Here is a 25,277-nt window from a genome sequence, read left to right as displayed (position 1 = left end):
TCAGGGTATCTTTCTTTGCCTGCTTTATTTTACGTTTAGTCAATATAGAGACTATATTACATTAAAAACTGTCCTTATCTTCCTAGTACTTGCTCATGAGAAATCTATTTTGGTTTGGATAAATAGTTCTATAATTCATATTATTTATTTGTTTGCTATTGTGGAGTTAAGTATCTCATGTTCTTGTTAAAGCAGAAAGTTTTGTTTTTTTTTCTTAGACCCTCTAGTTTGATGCCTTACAGGCCAGGAAGTTAGGAATTTCCACATCTGATTACATGCGGTTGAATAATTTCAGTAAATAATACTGACTGCTCCTTGGAATCATTATACAATTTTGTGGTAAACCCATTTCATCTTCATGTCTTCTTGTTTTTAATATTTTTTATGGTTTCTTCTTAATTAATTAATTTATTTTTTCTTTTTGGTGTGATTAAAGTGTCTGTGAGGGCTTGGTTCTTTTCCCATTAAGACAGAATCTAAGAATTTATTGATTTCAGATGATCATGTTAGGCGTGATTCATTCAGAAAGATATATTACAAATTTTTCTGGTAAATCTTTAGCCTTTGGTATTTAGTTTAAGTTATATGACTCTTTTTGAATTTAGTGCTGTAAAGAAGCCAATGATATATTCTTTTGCTACATAACAATGAGTTGTTAAAACTACTTCTAGAAATTAGTAATCTTTTCTCAAGTCACATACGAGGAAAAACAAAAAACAAAGCAGAAGTTAGTTTTTCTAGCAGCTTCTCATTTTAATACTTTTAAAACTGCATCTTAGTATTCATTTATTGAGAAAATACGTGGTTAGCAAAAGATACTACGAATCCAATAACATTTAAAAATGAATTTACGTGAATCACAGACATATGTGCATATATCAAGAAACAGTACACATGCATGAGGCATTTTTTTTTTCAGTCTACAGTCAATTCATAGTGCACATGGAGATTCAAGGATGCCTTACACTAATCTGTGGTACCCTTACTCACTCCAGGTAACTGCCAACCAATCGGGAAACTATAATTCAAATTTGTACATGAGTGCTTTAAATACCCAACTCTTTTAGTAATGAAATTGTTGACCAACCTTTGAATGCAGTCACTTTCAGTTGTAAAATATTAGGCCCTAGAGCTCTAAGTAACATTTTTCTCTCTTCATCCACCCTCCACATGGGAGACACTAAGTAAGTATTAGTTATGTCAATGAATGAATGAATATTTGAATGATGACAGTGAGAGCTTGATGTCCTACAATTGTCTTGGCAAAAGTGTGGAAATAACTCCCACTGAGAGGAAACTGAGTAACCCTTCCAGGGGAACTTAATGTCCATGAGCCAGAAGGGAGCAAGAAATATTTCACACAGTTGGATATCATGCCAAATCCTTCACCCACTGTCGGTTTTGTGCCAGAAAATATTTCTTAAAAATTTCTCTCCTTGTTACTTTTATTCTGTCATGGTGATTGATTTTTTTAAGGGGGCTGGTTTTAGGAAATATAATTATCTTTTTGTGTATCTTTTGCAGATAAATGATGAAATTAATAGAAATAAACTTCAAAACGAGGAAAAGCCCAATTGGGCCTTAAAAAATACCTCTCATCTGCCTTCTTTTATTAATTTTCCTGTTTCTTCTGCAGTTATGTCCCAAAACACCTGATGTGCTTATTATTATTTTCTCTTCTATAAGTCTTTGTCAGAATGATGTGTTTATTTTGTCTTTTATATCTAGGTCTTTCAACAAGTTGTCTCTGGGGTGTAGAGGGCATGTCTGTATATTTGAAGGATTTGCAGTACACATTGGATATATTCATTTCCATGTTATACATGTAAAAAATCTGGACATACCTTCCTGTTTAGTTATACCTGTGTCTCCCTTTCTTGGTGTTTTGGTACACTCCTTGAAAGACTGTCCTAACTGCATAGCTTCATTTGTTGTAGAAGGGTGGGCAGAAGACTTTGAGTCAGGCTTTTCAATTAACAAGTTAGTAGGGTGGAGTATTTCTAAGTTCTTCTAGTGTTCCTGCTACCAACTCTTAAACCATTACTTCTTGACTTAAAGGAGAAACTGGTTGTGATTATCCAGGAGTATTTTATTTTATTTTTAAAATAAAAATGATATGTGGCTTTTATTAGAGGTGCTGTAAAGTACAAAGTAGAAAATAAAATCACCTGTGATCTCTCTGCATCATACTAACAGTTAACATTTTTTGTTGGTTTTTACTGGTTTTTGTTGAATTTTCCATTTGTATTTATTGTTCACTTATCTATAGGATTATAGTGTTTTGTTTTTGCTTGAATTTCTGTGAGCTTTTCATCAATTTGTGTCTGTTTTGAAAATTGTAATATATATATTTTTCATATTTAAATCTATTGATGTTTTCTTTTGTAATTTTCTTCATTGCTTTAAGCTTAGGAAGTGCTTTTTTTAACCACAGACTGGAGACACATTCACCAGGGTTTCCTTTTTCCTCTTTTCTTGCACTTTATGGATTAATTCTCTTCTTTTACAATTAATTCTTATCTTTCTAGAGTTTAACATATAGTATTAGGTTTGGGTAGATATTTTTTACCCAGATATCTAACTAATCATCTTATGACTTTTGTTCTTCGTTGTGTAATGCTGTATTTATTATGCATTAAATTTTATTATATTAGGCTATCAGGGTAAGATGGTATTTTGAAATTGTCTTCTCAGTCTTTCTCTCTCTGGACTTATTCTTTTGAGGTTTTGCTCATCTGGAGCTTTTATTTACTACCCTGCTTCTTTTTTGGCTTTATTTTTTTCCCTTCTGTTTTTAATTTCTATTTCTGCACTTTCCAGAATTTTCAAAAAATATATCCACATGTGAGTGCTTGAAGGCAGCTGCACTGTTACATTCATCATTGTATTCCCTGTAGCCCTTATTAAATTTTTTTAATTTTAAAATTAAAACATTTGGGAGATAAGGAAAAGCACAGAGAAGAAAATGGCCTCATCACTCAAATATACCCTGGTTTTGTTAAATGTTATATGATACAGAATTTACTACAAGCTGTATATATATGTAATGTACTATATTATATAATATTAATCTATGTATATATAACTGAGAAACACTCATGTATATAAATATGTCTAAACTTACGTACTATTTTGTTATGTGCATTTTACTTATAATAATTCCATGTCTTTAAATATTTTTGTGCGATTTAAGTAAAATTTTAAATTTGTTATAGGGATATCCTTTAGTCTGTATACCAAATAAATTAACCTATGTGAAAGAATATGTTATTGTTTTAAAAGTGATTGAATTTCTGAGCAATAATGGGGAAAAAACACCCAACCAATCTCTGTTAAAATGCAAACCTGTATGTCTGTTTTTCAAAGTTGTGTTAGCCACTGCGCAGTTGTTTTGTGGAGGTTGAATGTGAAAAATGAGAGGAGACAAATGGGTTGTATATTTTGACATTTCTAGGGAGCCTAAAATGGCTTTGGCCACTTGATGTCTGGCAAAGTGGTAGCATATAGTTCAGGGACTCATTCTTAGCTATGGCTGTCTCAGGAGAAAGAATGAATCCCAAATATCTAGGGCAGGAAAAATAAGTTAGATGCCAAATAAAATGTGTGCAATCATTGGCCAAAGTTGGGTGCAAATAAGGTGGGAGGAGAAACTGTGGTTAACAAGAGGCTGGTAAATGGGGACGAGGCTCTGGACCAGAGAGTGGGGATGGTGATGACAGCAAATACTTGGAAAGTACAGATTGCCCTTTAAATGTGCCTCTTTATGTGGAGGCAGCCATATGATCCATAGCTTTAAATCACTGGAGAGCTGAGCAGCATGACCTTTTTTTTTTTTTTTTGGGAAGAGTCCTCAGATGGATGTGGTTTGCTTCCTCAAATTCTCATGGTTGGGTAAAGTTTAGTTAAGTATTCAAGGTGCCTTTGTTAGATTACAGTAGGGAGGGTAGAGGAAAGGAATACTTTCAGAGAATTTTGAGAAGTGGTGAAACTACCAGCGCTTCAGGATATTGTCTCTGGGGAAAATGTCTCTTGATGCTCTTTATTGGAAACTCAAAAAAAAAGAATCAGATATCTTCTAACAAATCATATGGCAGCGAGCCCAGTGTGGCTGGAATAGAAGGTCCATTGGTACAGTTTCGAAAGGGCATGTTAGAGAAAACACTTCACCCAGGGTGAGAGACATTCAGTCTCAGGAGCCATAGGATTTGGATTTTATCTCGAAACTATAAAGTTTATAGCAGAAATAAACACTTCACTCATATCTTCACAACCTTTTATTTCCACATGTACTACAAAGGTTATCTTTCCTTTTTGAATCATATGTATTCTAGTCAAGAGGACTGAAAAGCATTTTAGTATAAGGTACATTTTATTTTTACTCAGCTTTCATTTATAATATTGGCAGTATTTTTACTAAAATTCTGTAAGCACAGAATTAAAAGCTTTGAAAAGAGGAGCTTATCAGGCTATTAATACTCTGGTTTCTTTTTATAAAAAAATTTTTTCTTAAGAGATGTAGTCTCACTCTGTTATCCAGGCTGGAGTGCCGTGGCGTGAGAATAGTTCACTGCATCCTTGAGCTCTGGGGCTCTAGTGATCCTCCTGTCTCAGCCTCCTGGGTAGTTAGGATTATAGGCATGTGCTACCATGTCCAGCTAAGTTTTTTTTATTTTTGTAGAGATGAGGTCTTGCTATGTAGCCCTAGCTGGTTTGGAACTCCTGTGCTCAAGTGATCCTCCCTATCTCAGCCCCTCAAATTGTTGGGATTATAGGCATGAGCCACTGCACCTGGCTGTACTGTACTTTAACACTACTAATCTCACAAGTTCATCTTTTGATTTAGGTATTTCCATTGTTTTATGAAATGTGAACATGATAGCATGCTGACAGTATGAGCCTCTGTTGAACATATTGATGTATATTAGCTTGAAAAGTCCTAAGGTCTGGGGTTTCATCTTCTATGTAAGAATTAGTGAACTTCTAAAAAACACATTGTGAATTAAAAATGTGAACTATTAAGTGAGGAGAATGCACACCACGAGAACAGGTACTTTTTCTGTTTATCTACCACTGTATTCCTAGAACCAGGCATAGCTAGGGCTTGACTCACTATAGACACCAGTACATAGTTGTTGAGTGGGAATAAGTGTATGAGGGACTCCTAAATCTTTTGGAGTTGTAGGTTTCCACTGTTTTGATCTCTTGGCATTTTCCGGTCTCTCCTCAAAGTTTTCTGTGTTAAATAATGGTAGGTTAATATGATGTGTCAGAAAATCTGGTGACATACGTTAAGATAATTGGCAAGATTCTATTTTGTAATTCATAAATTAACTGTACCCTTGACATTGGTGACCTTTATGAATTGTTCAGTTGGGTTGATATAGTTTCCACAGTGGTTTATTATTGTGATTTTTTTTTTAAAACACTCAAACCGTTTAACTCTTTGTGAAAGCTGTGGTGTATAAACCAGGTAGAGAGAGCAGTGCTGAGATTCTCATGCTGAGCAGATGGCAGGGCCTGCTTGCCAGCCACATGGCTCCCTCCTGCACACTGCCTTTGCAGCTCATGCTTATCATATTCTTTTCCTTAGGAGAATGCCCAGTCTCATTCATGCTACGGTCTTTCCAAGAGAGAGTTAAAATTTCAGATGTATAATTCCTGAATGCCCAGAGACTACTGTAGTAATTAGACTTTAAGGCTTTAGAAAATGATAATATATCTTGTGCTGTTTTCTTCGATTTTATTAGGTAAAAAAGCTCCAGTTTTATTTAATAAAGAAATGATTGAGTCAATGAAGGAAGGTTCAGTTGTTGTGGATTTAGCTGCTGAGGCTGGTGGAAACTTTGAAACCACAAGGCCAGGAGAACTCTATATTCATAAGGTACAGCAAAATGCATTTTCTATCTGTGTTCACTTCTCATGTCTTCAGTGATTTATGAGGGGGTGTTTATTTCTTTAAATATTTAGAGCCATTGAGGCCTGAAATTTTAAAATTAAAAATAGGCATATTTAACACTCTTTTTGAAATATGTATTTATGTTTATGGGCATATCTGTATGGTTATAAAGATACATAATTTGAAAACTTAGCATTGAATATGAATGAGAATTGTTCTAGAATGAATAGGGTGGTAGACCTTTTTGACTATAATTTTGTTCATTTAGGGAATTACTCACATAGGCTACACAGACCTACCCAGCCGAATGGCCACTCAGGCTAGCACCCTATATTCCAACAACATCACCAAACTCCTGAAGGCCATCAGCCCGGACAAAGATAATTTTTATTTTGATGTGAAAGATGACTTTGACTTTGGTACGATGGGTCATGTCATTAGAGGAACTGTAGTGATGAAGGTAAGTAAAGAGATCTACTTCTTCCTGTGCTTTTAATGTAAATTTGTTTTAGGATTTTGTTTATGGGCGAATCCTATTTTAGAATTGAGACATATTTTAATAAGGCATTGGTATGCCAGGTTTATGCTGGCATAAAACATATTTGAAAATGTTTTGAAATGCAGAATAATTTAAAGAAAAATATTTCAAAGACTTAAAAGTACATGACTTACCAAAACTGTACACTGCTTTTGAAAAATGGAGAATGAACAAACAAATTGATTAAAGTAAAAATTAAATATTTCCCCCACTTATCTGCTTTTAAGGGTTTGATTTGCATTCTTGCATATATGTCTCATACACATACAAATTACATATTTATGTATGTATGTGTAACACGGATATTAGTATTTATATACACATGTGACACATTTATGTAAAATGATGTTACAAATGATATGAATTAATATAAAATTATATTTAAAAGAACAGGGTTTTAAAAAATAGTAACCTATTTTAAGCAATTTTAAAATGCTGGATTGGCTTTTTAATACATACTATTTTCTAATATCTATTAGGATGGTAAAGTGATTTTCCCAGCTCCGACACCGAAAAATATTCCTCAGGGTACCCCAGTAAAACAGAAGACAGTGGCTGAGCTGGAAGCTGAAAAAGCAGCTACCATTACACCCTTCAGGAAGACAATGACATCGGCTTCTGCATATACAGCAGGTGAGGATACTATTTAACCAGGGTTTAGTCTTGATTGTTTGATTTTGCAAGTAATATATTAATTGTCAAAATTAGTAAATGAAATGCTGTTGTTCTTTTTGGATTTCATTAGTAATTGGGCCTGATAGACTTGATTTTTCAGCAGCATGTTACTTGTCCCACTTCTACAGAATTGGAGATTATTTACTGGACTCAATAAATAGAGGCACTGTGCTAAATACTGGAATGAAAACATGAAATAATATACAGGCAATAAACATTTTTCCTTTTATAGAAAACATTTTAAATGCAGTCTTTTATATATGTTAAAAATATACCTATTATGTATATGTATGCACTGTGCTAAATACTGGAATGAAAGCATGAAATAATATGCCCGCAATAAACATTTTTTCTTTTACAGAAAACATTTTAAATACAGTCATTTATATATGTTAAAAATATACCAATTGTGTATATGTATTTTTGAGATAGAGTCTTTCTTAATTGTTCAGGTAGCAGTGCAGTGGTGTGAATATGGTTCACCATAGCCTCAACTTCCTGGGGTTGAGGAAGGAAGTTTCCCACTTCAGCCTCCTGAGTAGCTGGGACTACAGGTGCATGCCACCATGCCCAGCTAATTTTTGTATTTTTTTTTTTTTTGTAAAGACGGGGCTTCACCATGTTGCCTAGGCTGTTCTTGAACTCCTGAGCTCAAGAGATCCTCCTGCCTTGGCCTCCAGAGCACTGGGATTATTTTATCTACATCAAATATATTGAGAAGTGATGTATGCCATTATTTTCCTGGTGTTAAATGCATATAAATTTGTGTTTTTTCTATTTTTGGTAAAATATCAGCTGTGATTATCTACACATGGGTAAGACTAGGGAACCAAATGTTTGCCTTAAAGAATATATACTACAATATAGGCTATAGCCCATGAAGATTTGACTAACATTTTAAGTTACTCAACTTGTAAAAGAATTCAATATTTTCATTTAGATCTCTTTCTTTACAATTTGGCATAAATTCTTTGTTTTTAAATTCATCCTCACGAAAACATTAAATAATTTATTGTAAAGTGGTGATTAATAGTCATCCTGACTATTCATTGTTAGAGGCTGAAATATGAATATTTGATTTTAAATTGGTTTCTGTCTCAAAGAATGAATTAAAAATGTTTAGATCTATTCAGAGCCAAAACAAAAACAAAACAAACACAAACTATAAAGAATTAAGGACCAGCACCAGGCACATAGAATTCTTGTAGACTCAGCATTCTTTAAATTCCCATGTGAGGCCAGATGTTTTAAAGCTAAACATGTAACTCTCCTTGAATAAAAAGCAAGTCTCAGCAAAATGACTGAAAAAGCCTCTAGCTGTGAATACTGTGAGTAGATGAAGCAGTGTCCCTACTTGCACTCATTTGTTAAAAAAAAAAAAAGAAATGAGGTTATTGTGTTGTGCATGGAGCGTGTTATGAGTAGGATTGTAAATTTCCATTTCTCTTTCAGATTCATCAGAAAATGTAGTGAGGCACACATATAATGATTTATTTTTCTAGATTTCTCTTATATTTCTTGAATCAGGGCATATTGCCTCTTAATATATATGACAGTAGCATATTCCAGTGAATAAAAGGACCTTATATGTATGTGTTTTTCCTTACCTTAAACATCCTCTTTTATATTAAAAATAAGCATTTTAAAAATATATATTAGGAATGTATTTGAACAGCATTCTTCAAAGAATATGATTTGCTTTCTCTTCCTTCTTTTGTCAGCCTTTCTCTTCCTCTATTATACAGACTATAGAAATATAGTCTGATATACATTACTAAATATATTATAGAAAAGACATCAGTTTATTAAATAGTTGATAAGAAAACCTTCAGATGTATGATACAATTTCTATCATAGATGCCTAACTCAAAGGATTGTGGATTGAGATAAGATAGTACTTCTTGACTAATATGACCTTAATAATAGCTAGCATTTAGTGAATCCTAGGCATTGTGCTAAATACTTCACATGCCTTAGCTCATTTATTTTTTACAAAAATTCAGCAAAGTATGTATATTATTATATTCTTTTCCAGATTAAGACAGAGAGGGTTGTTAATTTTACATATGAAGACACTGAAGCACAGAGAGGTTAAGTAAGTTGCCTGAGATGACATAGCTAGGGAGCAGCGGAACCAGGATTCAAACCAGGCAGACTGACTTAAGACAACATATTCTTATTCACAACCCTCTACCACTTCTCTAATTTTTACCTGGAAGGCAAAACAGTGTTGTATCTGACTCTCTTACCACATGGTTAATGGGCTATGCATTGGAACCTTGGATATATGATATGTGGGTAGGAAAATATAAATTAAAACTACAGTCATATTGAATGATTTAACATAAAATTAATGTCATTCTCTAGATATTCCAGTGGTGCCATTTCCAAAGTAATAGTTCATACCAAGGAAAAAGGTACCTTCTTCAGGAAAGTTAACTTCTAGCTCCCCGGTGACCCACTGTCATTTTCTTTTTTCTGACCACGAGGTAACCCTTTCTTTTGTTGCAGAACAACTGTCCACATGTTTGCTATTAAGGAAGGTGATAATTAAAGATGTATGTTCAGAGCTGTTTGTATTCTGCACATTCTTAACTTAATTTGTATTTTTTTTTCCTTTTCTTTGTAAAATCCTGTTTGCTGGCTTGGAGTTGAGGCTAGAGCTGACTGCCCTGGCCAGCAGTCCAGTCCAGATTCAGAAGCAATTGCAAAACTTGTGTCCTGGGTGGGTAGAAGCCATATGTTTTGGGGAGGTGCTGGAGTGAATGAAATTCCTCCTACTCTTTTAAAACCCCTATTCCTCAGCCAAATCTGAGAGTGACATAAAATTGGCCTCATAAAACTCTTGTCTTATAAAAGTTCTGTCTTGCCCAAGTAGAAAATACCTTGCTAGGTCTTCCATAGGCCTGTAATCGGGAAAAAAAATGCTTGTATAAACACATGTGGCATAGTCAATGAAAGTTACAGCCAGGAAGAGGACAAACCACGCAGAGGAAAATGTGCAAATTGTTATTAAGGTGACTCATAAATATTGCTAGGTCTTTATAGCTTATTTTTGCTGTGGGGGGGTGGTCAGAAAGTTGAGTTTTGTCTACAGTATTCCCGCATCCCCCCACTTCTCAACTGTCAAATGTCTAAAAAATCTGCTCATTGCTGGCAAGGGAGTGAAATTTAAAAGCATTGACTATTCCACATATTTGTGTGTACGCTTTTAATCTTGTTGGGATAACTGGATGTCAGCTCACACTCTTTACCCTCTTTCTCTAGGTCTCACAGGGATACTGGGTTTGGGCATTGCTGCTCCCAATCTAGCCTTTTCTCAGATGGTGACCACTTTTGGCTTGGCTGGCATTGTGGGCTATCATACCGTCTGGGGAGTGACCCCTGCTCTCCACTCACCACTGATGTCTGTGACAAATGCAATCTCAGGTTTGTTCCTCTCTTGTTCTTCCTCATCTCAGCTTTTCATAGGCTTACTTAGCTCTAGGATGCCTGTCAATGAGGTTTATAAAGTCTGTGTTTTCAAGTTGTTTTGCTTGGCATCCGAGGCATCTGCTTTGGTGATCTAAGGGCTCCCAGACTCCCAGAGGGTATGGGATGTGGGCCTGCAAAGTAAGAGGCCGTGGGAGTGTGTCAGCTCTTTGGACTGCTCTCATTTTAAGTAGTGCAGAACCACTATTACTTCTTCCAAGTTTGATTTTTTTTTTTTAAAGGAAGGGATTCCACTGATAAAATGTGAAAACCGGTATTCTACAGAATCATAGTTGTAATATCCTATAGGCTGTCCTTGGATTCAACTCAACATTCAGCCTAACAAAGCTACAGTAGGCCCTGTGTTACACCAGGTTCACCATGAAGCTATGGGACGAGAAAACACAGCTTTCCAGTGAGGTGGAATCAGGCATTTCTCTTTGGTGCCAGTCTTTTCAGAGTTCATGTAGCAGTCCACACAGCTGCCCAGTGCTGAGACCAGCTTGGTCATAGAGACCCCAACCCAGGCGGTGCTGAAGGAATTAAGTAACAGAAACAAAGATAGGGTGCAAAAGTGGGATCAAAGTGGGATCGTCAGGGGTCTGCCAGCATTTCCCAGCTGACAGCCCAGAGCAGACTCTGACCCACGTATTTATTCTTTGTGAACAAGTGATTATTTTTAATAAGCAGGTGCTCAGTGTTTCTTCATAGAATAAAGATAGGCTAAACAGGCAGATAGTACCTGTTCACTACTAAGATAGAAATAAGCTACAAAACACTCTTTGTGAATCAGCAATGGGGACAAGGTCAGATATCCTGTGTTTTGGGAGCAGGTTTAACTAGTGCATGACAAGTACGTATTGCTTGTTTATTCTAGCAGTTTCCTGCCTAGGGATGGCTCGGCGTTCCTTGCTATGGCCTCTCAGTAAACAACATATACTCCATCACGCACATGTCAAGACCTCCTCCCAACAGCCCAGGATCTGTTCTTTTTGTCCCCTAACAATTGTTCAGATATGAGCGAATGACAAGCATGGGAGCTGGTGGCTTGAAAGCCTTAAGGCCAATAGTCATCTTTTATGACATTGCCATAGGTACAGCTTCCAGGATCTCTGCAGGGAACACATCTAACTCCAACAGGTACTGCAGCCAGGAAAATCCAAAGCTAGGCATCACCAGCAGGCATTTACAGTTCATGAAGAGTTTCTTCCAGTTTAGATGCAAGTTACCTACTTGGGTCACTTTTTAACCATGAGCAGTGTTGTCTATAACATTGGTGCATTCCTATCTGCATTAGAGGAATATAGCTAGAAAGTTAAAGGAAAGTCCAATTCCTATGCAGAAGGAGAAAAGGTTTTGTTAACCCTTTGCCCACAGTAGTAATTTGAGTGAGAATGGTGTGAAGGCGTGTTGTCAACAGTCTGCATAAGGAAAATTGTTTGTATCATTTTAATGAGGGTATAAGGAAGCTGCCTTGTTTTTTGATGTTGAGAACTTTGCCCTCTATGAATCTATGTATGTGAGGTACTTCAGCTATGACATTGGATTTGGTGGTGTCACTATCATTATTCACCATGTCGATGCTTTCTTTCTAGGGCTGACTGCAGTTGGTGGGTTGGCACTGATGGGAGGACATTTGTATCCTTCCACAACTTCTCAGGGCCTTGCTGCTCTTGCCACATTCATATCCTCTGTCAACATTGCAGGTACAGTGTCAGTGAAAGGCCTCAGAGTACTGTTTTTAATGGAGACATGCAAAGCAAATATAAATCAGTATAAAATAGACATTCTTATTTTAAGAATTTGAGCCTTTAAAAAAGGTCTCACTCAGACCGTAAATGCTCTTTGTGCAGGAAAATTAGTTATTTTGCCCATCTGTAATTTTTAGAAACTCTTGATAAAAGAACAAGCCCCAGTTCTCCAAAACAAACAAAACGATGTCTTGCTACAAGTTAACTGGAAAGTTATTGAATGCATGGCTTTGAATTAAGTTGAGTTAGCGCTATCACCATAACATCTATAAATGAGTATAATATTCGATAAAATGTTAGTCTTTTGCCTTATCCCAGCCAGTGTTTGTTCCTGGAAACTGAAAGCCTAGCCCATCACTCATGTGTGAGACTCATTTGATGCTATTTTGTAGCTAAAAATTCTTTAATGTGTCCAAGAAGCCTGGTAACTGTTGATATGGTATTTTTTTCTTTTATAATTTATTATAGGGTTTTTACAAAAGTAACAACCTACTAGAAAAAATACAATCTTTGATCTTTCACATTCCCAAGCTTTTTGAATGGCTTTTTTCTTTTAGTCATACAGAAATAGCTTTGCATTCCGATAGCAAATTTTCTTCCTGGATATATTTAGTGTTTTTTTCCTCACCTCTTTAATGGAACTGGCTTGCGTAATAGAATAACTTTAAATTTTGGCTGGGTATGGTGGCTCACACCTGTGATCCCATCACTTTGGGAGGTCGAGGTGGGTGGATCACCTGGGGTCAGGAGTTCGAGACCAGCCTGGCCAACATGGTGAAACCTCTCTCTACTTAAAATACAAAAATTAGTGCAGCATGGCGGCACGAGCTTGCAATCCCAGCTACTCGGGAAGCTAAGGCAGGAGAATAGCTTGAACCCGGGAGGTGGAGATTGCCGTGAGCCAAAATCATGTCACTGCATTCCAGCCTGGGAGTGAGAACTCCATCTCAAAAAAACAATTTTTTTTGAGGTTGCAAAATGTTACTTTATATTTATTCCTAGGTGATAAAGATGTGCTTAAAATAGAAAAATTATAGCACTTTAAAAAATCATGTTGCTCAGTGAGCTCAAAGAGGTACCTCTTCACATTTTTTATTCCTTTTGCTTTGCTAAGGTGGCTTTCTGGTGACTCAGAGAATGCTGGACATGTTCAAGCGTCCCACTGACCCCCCAGAATACAACTACCTGTATCTTCTCCCTGCTGGCATCTTTGTTGGTGGATATTTAGCTGCCCTCTACAGTGGTTATGACATTGAACAGGTAAGAGGCTATTCGAAAGTTTTTATATTTACCACAATATTTTCTTCTCTATTAGATTTAACATTGTTAGGTTACCCTAATTTAAATTATCAAGCAAATACAACTCTTTCAAGCAAATACAACGATAACCCTAGAAACATCTTGGTCAAACCGAGCATTCTCTTCCCCTAAGGAACAGGACCCTGGATTCTAGAGAGATTTTTCTGGTAACTGAGTTTAAATATGGGTTTATGTCTTTGTTTCAATACATTTTTCCACATGTAAAAAAGAGTTAAGAAGGTTATCAGTATCTTCATTATGTACCTAGCTAGATTGTGGATTTATAATGAAGCAATTAATAAAAAATTTGAAACATTTTTTATTAGGTACTATTAGTTATTTTCCTATTTCTTCCTCTACAAATCCAGCATATCATCTCTTGCTACCAAGAGATGTGATGCCAATTCGTTAAAAAAAAGGATAGTTTAAACTTAATGCTGTATATAAAAACAGAAATAATCCAGCTGGACTTTGAAAGTTCCAACTTGTAATATGACAGAGCTTCAACTTTGTTCTGAACTCCGCATTTTCTATTTCTTTTCAATGACCGTCTTTTAGTTTCTTCTGTGTTTTCAACATGGAATATTTACTGAATGAAAAAAAATTTTTTTTTTTTTGAGAAGAGTTGGAGCAGTGAGTCAGAAGGACCTTAGTCTGAATTCCAGATTTCCAATTTACTGGTAATTTGCCTTGGAGAAAATATATGACTTCTTTAAGCCTTGATTCTCTCTTTTACAAAATGAGGATAATGATTTTTCCCTCTTGTGGATCTCATGAGACTGTTAAAAGTAAAACACATGGCCCAGCCCCTGGCACTTACATCAGGGGTTGGCTTTTTCACAGCATTTGGTCAGATTTAGTATTTTTAGATCCAATGATAACTCCATTTACATTTAGGTACTTTTATGTGTTTTTGTGCATGATATCAAATCCAGAAGAAACCAATTTATATAAACAATGTAATTGCAGATACAATTTAAGTATTTAATATTGTAATATTCCTAATGGGTAGGAAATATATTGAACTCTCTAAGCTAATAGACCAAAGGTTTTAGTAATCTCTCTATCTCCTCCCTTTCCCTTTGAAAAGATTATGTACCTAGCCTCGGGTTTGTGCTGTGTTGGTGCCTTGGCTGGGCTTTCCACCCAGGGAACAGCTCGTCTTGGCAATGCATTGGGCATGATTGGGGTTGCTGGAGGACTGGCAGCCACCCTCGGAGTCCTAAAACCGGGCCCAGAATTACTAGCTCAGATGTCTGGAGCGATGGCTTTGGGTGGTACCATTGGTAAGCACTTGTGGACTTTAGCCTTTTTGTGAACTCCAGTTTCTCAATATATATTTCTGTCTAAGGTCCATATTGATGAAATAATTAAATTGCATTCATGGAAGTTGCTTCAGTTAATATTATTTTGGTGAAATTTCATCCCGGTTCATGTAATTCTCATTCAAGTATAAACATTTTAAAACACTGAGTAAGTGCATCAAATGAGTCAAAATATCCTGTACCCAATTCTTATTTTACTGGCTGTGTCCTGTTAGTTGATAATGGAATGGGGGATTGGAATCCTTATACATGTACTATATATAGGCTAACTTTTGTTCTGCTGAGTATCAATAACAGCCGAAGATTCTGCTTCACAGCCTTGTTAAAAATGAAGAAAACATGTGCCAGCAGAAACACCACTGTTTTATTTAGTTTTGTGCTGGATTGTTAAATTTTCAGAAATTTTTAGGCCAGACATGGTGGCTCACACCTGTAATCCCAGCACTTTGGGAGGCTTAGGTGGGTGGATCACTTGAGGCCAGGAGTTTGAAACCAGGCTGGCCAACATGCTGAAACCATCTCTCCTAAAAATACAAAAAAATTAGCTGTGCATGGTGGCGTACAACTGTAATCCCAGCTTCTTGGGTGGCTGAGGCATGAGAATCACTTGAATCCGGGATGTGGAGGTTGCAGTGAGCCGTGATCATGCCACTGCACTCCAGCCTAGGTGACAGCAAGACTCTTTTTGAAAAGAAATTTTTTTTTTCCAGGAATTTTGAGAGCTGGTTGTTAAACACAGCCATTATTGAATATTAAATTACATAAACTTAAAATTAAATAAATCATATTAGAAACAAAGATAATATTAAAAACTCATAACTTTCTAATTAATTTACTAGGTTTTATTATCTATGCTCTTGAGGTTACTTATATCTATTGTATGTGTATAGAAGAAATGCTATATATCAGTGGGTACATTTCCTCCCAGTTCTACATTCAATGATAGCACATTGGTAGATTGAAATTTAACTTGGTGGGAGTATTGGAGTATGGAATTATATACGCAAATGCTATAAATGTGGGCTTGATTTATTGTTTTGTTTATTGTTCAGATCTGAGATAGTGATGGAGAATATGTTAATGATGCAGCTTAAACTTTAAATGTGCTTTGACCGTAGCTCTGACATTGTGAATAGCACAAAGAATTGAGCAAATAATCTTCCAGTATTTGAAAACTATTATCAGAGTCAGCAGTGAAGTTACTCACATGGCTAACAGATGAGTGACATCCTTACATACATTCTGTTGTTTTCCTTTCATCTTATTAAAGTAAATAAAAATATCAAACAATGTTTCTGTTGGATGTATGCTTATTCATCAGTTGCAAACACTAGGTGGCTACAGATATAAGAGTTTAGCAATGATCCATAAAAACATTCTATGAAAGTCAATTTATCCCTATGGAGTTCAGTAAAGAACACTGTATATCTCATTATTTGAAAATTGTGTGCTAGCCACCTTTATATCGTTAAACCTCATGTATTTGCATGTGCATATATGTTTTCCTTCTGGAGCTGGTTATTGTTTCCCAGTGCAACACTGGCTTTAGGCCTCCATTTATGCTTCCTCAGAAAAGCTTTGACTCATCTCTTGATAATCTCTAGAAAGGTACTTGAAGGCAAATGTTTGCACTGTAGATTCATGGCAGGAAAACTTTTAGACATGATCTTAGCAAATATTCTGATCTCCACTCCTTGCGTATTTACCGCCCAGATTTTTGCATTTCTTTACCTTGGGAATTTGCTCCCATCTACCCACCTGAAAACCAAGGTTATCTTCATGTTCCAGGTGTTTCTAACGTGCTCAGGAGCAAGCGCTGGCTATAGAGAAGAAGGCCTGGGTTGTAATGCAGAGAACATAAGGGAATTTAATTAGAGCTTTAGTTAGTCTGAAGAAATGTTGGCTGGGGAAGGTTGGGAGTTTGTGAGAGGAAGAGGCATGCATTGATGCTCTGTGTTTGGGTTCATTGGAGTTGGGTCGTGCTTAGGTGTGTGGAGAAAAACTGTTGTTTTGAAAGGGTATGCAAGTTGAGCATCTTTAATCTGAAAATTCAAAATGCTTCAAAATCTAAAACTTTCTGAGTGCTGACATGACACTACAAATGGTGAATTCCACACGTAAATACTTAATGCAAACTTTGTTTCACGCACAGAATCATTTAAAATGTTGTTTAAAATTACTTTCAGGCTGTATGTATATGAGACATAAATGAATTTCATGTTTAGACCTGGGTACTATTCCCAAGATATCTTATCATGTATATTAAAATCTTCAAAAAAAAAAAATTAAAATCTGAAACACTTCTGGTCCCAAGCATATCAGATAAGGGATACTCAACCGCTATACAATCAGTGTCCTTACCTCCTGTACAGCCTCCATAGAGAATATTTAGCCCATACTGGGAACTAGATAATATTTATTGGTGACAGTGATGGAAATCCTTAAGGGTGATCTTTGTTGTGGTTACTCCTCAAAAGTTTGTCAAGTTTTAATTTACTTTTGACCTTCATTTCATAACAGGATTGACAATTGCCAAACGCATCCAGATTTCTGATTTACCTCAATTAGTTGCTGCTTTTCACAGTTTAGTGGGTTTGGCAGCTGTACTTACTTGCATAGCTGAGTACATTATAGAATATCCACATTTTGCTACGGATGCAGCAGCAAATCTCACCAAGATTGTGGCTTACCTCGGCACTTACATTGGTGGCGTCACCTTTAGTGGGTCTCTCATTGCGTATGGAAAATTGCAGGGTAAGTGATTCAGCATAACATACAGTAGAGGTAAATATCTATTGTTTATGGTATTTAGGGATCCATTTCAATTTCAGAAAATACATTAACAGGATGGAGCACAATGGCTCATGCCTGTAATCCCAGCACTTTGGGAGGCTGAGGTGGGAGGATCTTGAGCCCAGGAGTTCAAGACCAGCCTGGGGGACATAGTGAGACCCTATCTCTGCTTTTTATAAAAAATAAAATATTATTATTAATAAAAAGATTGAAAAAAGAAAGTACCTTAACAATAAAAACTGTTAGGTGAAGAGTATTCATATAGCACTCAGAAAGTGTAAAAAAATTTTCCCCCCCATCCTTCTCCTTTATTGATACTTACAAGTCTCATAAAGCTTTGTAGCTGTTTAATTTGCAGACAGCTAATAGAGGAAATTAGTGCACAAAAATTTGTATAGAGGGATTAGTTGGCTTTTGATCATACATGTGAACTAAATAGCATCCTCATAATCCATGGTTAGAGATGGCTGTGTAGAATTCACAGAAATGAACTTTATACATTTTCCAAAATAGAAGCTTATTAAATAAATGTATGTGAGTAGTAAACAGTACTTATTTAAAAAAAAAAAAAAAAACATGTTTTAGGACTCTAGCCTGACAACTTTGCTGCTGGCAAAGTCAATCATGAAAATGGAAGTGGAGAAAAAATCCTACAGCGGCTGTTGTCAGTGTTGTTACTAAAAAGTCTCTAGAGAGACTAGTTTGTGATTTAAAAACATGGCCTTGCCTCTGAGTAATAAAGCCATGGAAATTAAGTGGGGAACTTCCATGAAACTTGAAAATCATAAAATAACTTCAATCTCAAACATTCTTACCTCATGTTTTGCTTTTAGGAACAAATAACAAACAAGGTTTCTTCCTCTTGGGCTCAGTTGATAAAATCAGAAATGCTAGTGTGCTAGGACTTCCTATTGAAGTTCTATTTATTTATTTTTACTTTTTATGCTTTTGTTTTGTCAGAAGCCTGGCATGCATGAAGTTTTAAATAAATAAAACCTCACTTAACAACTTCTATGTTGATCATACGTGAGAAAATCACTTTTTAAGATTTCATTATAAAGAGGAAAGAAATTGTTTTGGTATCAAAGTAGGGAAAAGAACAGTGAAGTCGAACCATAGTTTTTCTGTCTCCATTCATGTTTGTTATGTGTAATAATTCTAATTTGCTTTTGTGTTTCATATCTGGTAATATAAAGTAATATTTTAAATACCATGTTATTCTAATAATAAATTTTGGTAGTTTAGGATTAAAAGACACACTTGAGTGTGTGTGAGGGGGTTTCTTACAACACATTCTGAATTCTAAATACTGTGTGCTTGGCTCTAGGTCTCCTGAAATCTGCCCCTCTCCTACTCCCTGGAAGGCACCTACTCAATGCAGGCTTGCTGGCTGCTAGTGTGGGCGGGATAATCCCATTCATGTTGGACCCAGGCTTTACCACTGGCATCATGTGTCTGGGTTCTGTGTCTGCTCTCTCTGCTATCATGGTAAGAAGTCAGAGATTAAAAAGTATATTCTTAGTGAGGAACTGGGAATATTTTGTTAGATTAAAGTCTAATCATACTTTTATCTCTTCAAGAACCTTGATAGAATAAAACTGTTTTTAAAATTATGTCACATGTTCATTTTTTTGGAATCTGGAAAACATAGAAAAGTGTAAGAAGAATATAATTCTTTCTTGCAATTTAATTGTTCATTTCAAAGTTGTCACATCCGACACCTTTACTGCTCTGGAGTCTCTTCACTGGATCAATGTGTTGGTGAAAAGGAGCTTTAAAAGGCCAAGGGTTTCAGTTTCATTTATTAGGTGCCTACTATGTGACAAGCCCTACAAAGTAGTGCTTCAGTGTTTATACAATATGTGTAAGATTGTCTCTGTCCACTAGTTGCTCTCACATTCTTTGGAAGATATGACATGAAATCAAATAATTAGAAAATGAAATGCAGTTTAAAAACCCTGTATGCTCAGTAAGAGAGTTCAGTGAAGCCTTTTATGATAGGTTCAGTCTTCCTCTTTCTCTATTATTTTTACATTTAGTATATTGAAACATATGGTAGTTTTTAGTTGTCTATGTGGTAGTCTGGCATCTTATTTCAATGTATGATACTGTTTCATGTAGCTCTGTTATACTGTTATTCACTGTTATTCATGTTCTTTCAGTGTGTACTCTGTAGACAAGATTTATATTTAAGTTAAATCTGCGGTGCCTAACACAAAGTTAGATAAATAGCAATTGCTTATGAAATACTTATTGGCTCCTTGATTCAGAAACACCAAAATTATAGTGTAAAAATGATATTTATTTTTGTATGATCATGAGTTAAGTCACGATTGCAACACAAAAACTGTAGAACACTGAAAAGCAAATTAAAATCTCATCTTTATATGAACACTCATGGTCTAATTTTATTCTAGCTTATATAGCACTGATATTTGTTTTATTTTAAACAAAAGAAAAATAGTTTTGATATTTTTAATCTAATAAAGCAGAATAGGTTAACAAAGTTTCAACATAAAAGATATACAAATGTGGCCAGGTGCGGTGGCTCATGACTGTAATCCCAGCACTTTGGGAGGTCAAGGTGGGTGGATCACCTGAGGTCAGGAGTTTGCGAATAGCCTGGCCAACATGGTGAAACTCCATTTCTACTAAAAATACAAAAATTAGCAAGGCATGGTGGCACGCGCCTGTAATCCTGGCTACTCAGGTGGCTGAGGCAGGAGAATCACTTGAACCCCGGAGGCGGAGGTTGCAGTGAGCTGAGATTGCACCATTGCACTCCAGCCTGGGCAACAAAGCAAGACCCTGCCTCAAACAACAACAAAAAAAGGTATACAAATGAAAAACTTTAAGAATTGTTGTTTTTGGGAAGCAGTGAATATGATATGTAAAGTGTTTATTGGTTCTTTGAGAATGTCTGACTAAGAGAAAGTATTTTTTAAATTTATTGCTTTTGGCTTAAATGAGTAATACATGAATATGCTCTCATTGTAACAAACAAAAAAAAGTAAAAATATGTGAAATAAAAAGCAAAAACTTTCTCCCACCACCTTTATTCCTTTCCTGTGTTTAGTAACTTTGAGTTGTATCATGGACATTGTTAATGATACATTATAAACATTTTGGATTATGTTATATTCCTTCAAAGAGAATTAATTATTATTTTTTATGTATGTGTTTTTGTAACCAGCTAACATGGCTAAACTCAAATTTCAAATTTTGACTCTGTTATGGTAGGGGGCAGCTGAAATCTCTTGTTATTTTATCCTTAACAGGATTGGTTGATGTCTGTCTCTCATATGCGTAGTTCAAGAGTCATCCAGAGATTTGGGTAGAGTTTATACACAGAAACTGGGACTTCCTCTCTATAGCCTGCTCCTTTGTGGGATTCCCTTTTTACTTTCCAGCTGCCTTTGTGATCTTAAATGCTATATTCAGGATCTTTATGCCAGTAAGACTATGGGCTTATATTTTAGTTATAATTTCTTTAATTGGTACTAACAGGGGGCTTGCCCTCAGTCTAAAGCCATAAAAACTGGGAAATTCACTTAGTATCGTGTTTTTCCAAGTATAGATTCCCTCTCCAGTTTCTGTCTGCTTTTCATTACCGGAAAGTGTTTTCTTAAAATGTAGGGATTTTTTTTTTATGGGAGTGGGTGGCTCAGTGTTTATAGTTGTTATACCTGTGGGAGTGTTGGTCAGAGGGGAGACACTTATTACCAGAAGTGGAACTTACATGTAAATATATTAATGGGAAAGCCAGAATAATTAAGGACCAAAATATTAAATGCCAAAGGTTTTATTTTTATGTTATTAATTTTGAGTTCTGCTTTGACTGTTGTTCTAGGGTGTGACTTTGACAGCTGCTATTGGGGGTGCTGACATGCCTGTCGTCATCACTGTGCTGAACAGCTACTCAGGCTGGGCCCTGTGTGCAGAAGGCTTTCTGCTCAATAACAATCTGCTGACCATCGTGGGTGCACTCATAGGCTCATCTGGTGCTATCCTGTCATACATCATGTGTGTGGTAAGAAACAACACATATATGAAAGAAAAGGAAATGACATTCTGAAAACATGGATGTACTTGTCATTTCTTTTATTAGCCATAGAAATGAGTATGGTAGCTTTGAATTCTCTTCAGCAGAAATAGCAGAGTATTTCATTTGCATAAATTTTCAAGACTGCTTTTAAGGTACCCAACTGTAAAGATGGAAATTTAAATAGAAAGATAAAAATCTTCTAATGCCTCTCTCCATCTGGAGATAAACACGTTTTTTTCCTTATGTATTGCATATCTGTGTATTTACTTGTCTGATCATATTATATATTGTCTTACATTTAAAAAAATGTTATGTACTATATTGTTGACTTTTTTCTCATTAAAAATGCTTGTAGGCTGGGCACAGTGGCTCACCCCTGTAATCCCAGCACTTTGGGAGGCTGAAGCAGATGGATCGCCTGAGATCAGGAGTTCAAGATCAGCCTGGTCAACATCATGAAACCCTGTCTCTACTAAATATACAAAAATTAGCTGGTTGTGGTGGCAGGTGCCTGTAATCTGAGCTACTTGGGAGGCTGAGGCAGGAGTATTGCCTGAACCAAGGAGGGGCAGATTGCAGTGAGCCAAGATGGCGCCATTGCACTTCAGCGTGGGCAACGAGTGAAACTTTATTTAAAAAATGCTTTTAAAATATTATTTTAAGTGACTTAAATCTGTCATATCCATCATATCTTAATCCATCGTATGAATATACAAAATTAATTTCCCATTAATGCTATACATGTGAAGTTGTTTGATTTTGATTTCTCTTTGTACCTAAGTATATCTTTGACATTTCAGATTTTTGTCTTAAGATAGATTTCCTAGAATTTATAGGCTCATTATACTTATTGCCATGTTTCTGGAAAGGTTGTTCTAATTTACACTTCCATTGGTCATCTGTGAGAGTTCCTGCCTTAGAAGTTTTGTGATCAGCATGATGATATTTTCAAAAAAGAATAGAAAAAAGTTACAACACAAGTATGTCCTAGCTTTTTTGTTTGTTTGAAGTTCTCTTCCTGATGGCAAGAAGATGCTCTGCAAATATTACAATTAAAGGTTTGACTAGAACATTTTTTTCAAATTATAGATGTTATTTCTAAATAATACTTTCAAATAACTGCTAAAGTACAAGTATGAAACTAAGTGAAACCAGAAAGTGATTTTACACTGATAAATAATTTAGACAAGAAAGGGATACTGTATTAGTCCATTCTCACACTGCTTTAAAGAACTACCTGAGATTGGGTAATTTATAAAGAAAAGAGGTTTAATTGACTCACAGCTTCACAAGCTTAACAGGAAGCATGACTGGGAGGCCACAGGAAACTTACAATCATGGCAGAAGGTGAATGGGAAGTAAGAACGTCTTGTCATGGTGGAGCAGGAAAGAGAGTGAAGGGGGATGTGCTACACACTTTTAAACCACCAGATCTCGTGAGAACTCACTAACACAAGAACAGCAAGGGGGAAGTCAGCCCCCATAATCCATCACCTCTCACTAGTCCCCTCCCGTGACATGTGGGGATTACGATTCAACATGAGATTTGGGTAGGGACCCAGAGCCAAACCATATCAGATACTTACTCTACCTTCATTCTGTTTATAATATTTTAAAAACTCCCTTATTTTACAACTCCGGATTTTTCTTACAATTTAATTGAAAATCTCATTGTAATTTTGAAGGCTGAAGTATTTTTTCATAGAAAAAATATTTTTGCTTCTTTGGCTATATTGCAAAACAAAGGATTTGATAGCCCAAATGCAAAACAAGCCAAGTAATTTAAAATTAAATCTCCTAAATTGCTTGGGGAATTTGGAAAGGTGAAGACTTATGTATCCTATTTGAAAAGTGTCAGGCTTTGTGACAGAAAGAAGAAACATTTGTGAAGAAGAAATATTTAGTCAGTGTTACTAGAAATACAGTATTCTGTATAAGTGAAGTTTTAACAGTTTGATTTTGCTTCAGTTGATGAATTTGAATGACCAGCAGGGGGCAGCAGATTTTCATTACTGTATTCTTAAACTTGTGGCTTGTCAGAAAGTGGCTTTTAAAGTTAAATGGGAGAATTTGAAGGATTTGATTTTAACAAAGCCAATGGCATACTGATACAGGGAGAGGAGGGAAGAAGACTTGTATCTAGTTCTTGAAGTGTCAACATGAGTAATTTCTTACATTATCCTTAAAAAGGAAAAAATGGTTTTCTTTAGGTTTTTAAATTTATCTAGAGTATTCCCCACATTTCTGTTTGTGTCTTTCTTATTACTCTTCTTTTCCTTCTTCACTTGCTGTCTTTTATTGTTATTAGTTATGGCAAACATAGTAAGTCTTACAGTAACACATAGTCTCTAACAGTAACTAGAATAAGGTAGTAAGAGGTACTTGTTGAAAGTACTATCTTCTATGCGTTCTGCAATTATATAATTTTTCTCTTATTTTTCCTGCTCTTTTGTATTTCTTGATATCTTTTTCTAGGTCTTCTCTTTCTTTTCTTTCCATTTCTACTGCCACAGGCATGCCATTTACCATCAGCATACCATAGATATTTTGTATTCCGATTCTGTATATATATCTATCAAATTATTCCAATAGCTGCCTGAGGCCATAAATATATTGGATCAGATTAATAATTTGGATTCAAGAACAGCTGAAGCTTTAATTAAAAAAATTTTGGCCAGGTGCAGTGACTCATACTTGTAATTCCAGTACTTTGGGAGGCCAAGGCAGATAGATCAGTTGAGCCCAGAAGTTCAAGACCAGCCTGGGAAACATGACAAAACCCTGTCTCTGCAAAAAATACAAAAGTTAGTTGGTCATACTGGTACACACCTACAGTCCCAGCTACTTAGAGGGGGGCGCAGAGGCAGGAGGATTACCTGAACATGGGGAGGTTGAGGCTGCAGTGAGCTGTAATCGTACTGCTGCACTGCAGACTAGGTGACAGTGTGAGACCCTGTCTCAAAAAAAAAAAAAAAATTCAATTAGAGATGTTTACTATAGGAAATTTGGAAGAAACAGAAAAGGAAAAATAAGAAAATAAAATTACCTAAACTTCCATTACTACTTGACTGTTAATATTCCAGTCTTTTTTATATGCATATGTTTAAATACATTCTATTTAATATATTATGTAATTGTCTAAACTTAATTTTAATTAAGATTTAATTAATGTTTAATTTTATAATAATTTTTAGCACCTACCATTATAGCATACAGATATACCATAATCTCTTTATTCAAATTCATATTAGTTGTTTTTAACTGGTTTTTTTTTTTTTTTTTGGTTGCAGTATTTTTTCTTATACCTCTTTATTTTCTTAGCTCTGGTTTTTGTAAGTGCAATTACATGGTCAAAGGGAGTAAGATCTTTGATATTGCTAAATTGATCTTCACAACGGATTCACCAAAGCTCTTACTTGTGATGTGCAATGTGTTTGTTTTACTGTATAATCTCTACTCCTAAGCATTGTTACAAAACAAGTCA

At 35.7% G+C, this 25,277-nt stretch overlaps 1 protein-coding gene across 5 annotated transcripts in view; it reads left to right on the top strand.

The window, feature by feature from the left end:
• NNT (nicotinamide nucleotide transhydrogenase) overlaps positions 1-25,277 on the top strand; it is a 92,727-nt gene that overhangs the window by 37,684 nt on the left and 29,766 nt on the right. For all 5 annotated transcript variants that reach the window (XM_032281240.1, XM_032281251.1, XM_032281258.1 and 2 more), the window contains 10 exons: positions 5,748-5,881; positions 6,165-6,356; positions 6,914-7,067; positions 10,377-10,538; positions 12,176-12,286; positions 13,446-13,591; positions 14,721-14,916; positions 17,476-17,709; positions 19,076-19,236; positions 21,599-21,778. In XM_032281240.1, coding sequence (XP_032137131.1) covers positions 5,748-5,881; positions 6,165-6,356; positions 6,914-7,067; positions 10,377-10,538; positions 12,176-12,286; positions 13,446-13,591; positions 14,721-14,916; positions 17,476-17,709; positions 19,076-19,236; positions 21,599-21,778 — 1,670 coding nt within the window. The remainder of the gene's footprint in view (positions 1-5,747; positions 5,882-6,164; positions 6,357-6,913; positions 7,068-10,376; positions 10,539-12,175; positions 12,287-13,445; positions 13,592-14,720; positions 14,917-17,475; positions 17,710-19,075; positions 19,237-21,598; positions 21,779-25,277) is intronic.

Source organism: Sapajus apella, unplaced genomic scaffold (assembly GCF_009761245.1).
Source record: "Sapajus apella isolate SASKATOON/1434 unplaced genomic scaffold, GSC_monkey_1.0 scaffold1, whole genome shotgun sequence".
Taxonomy (NCBI): Eukaryota; Metazoa; Chordata; class Mammalia; order Primates; family Cebidae; genus Sapajus; species Sapajus apella.
The sequence above is the reverse complement of the archived record's forward strand: the minus strand, read 5'-3'. Positions and strand labels throughout refer to the sequence as shown.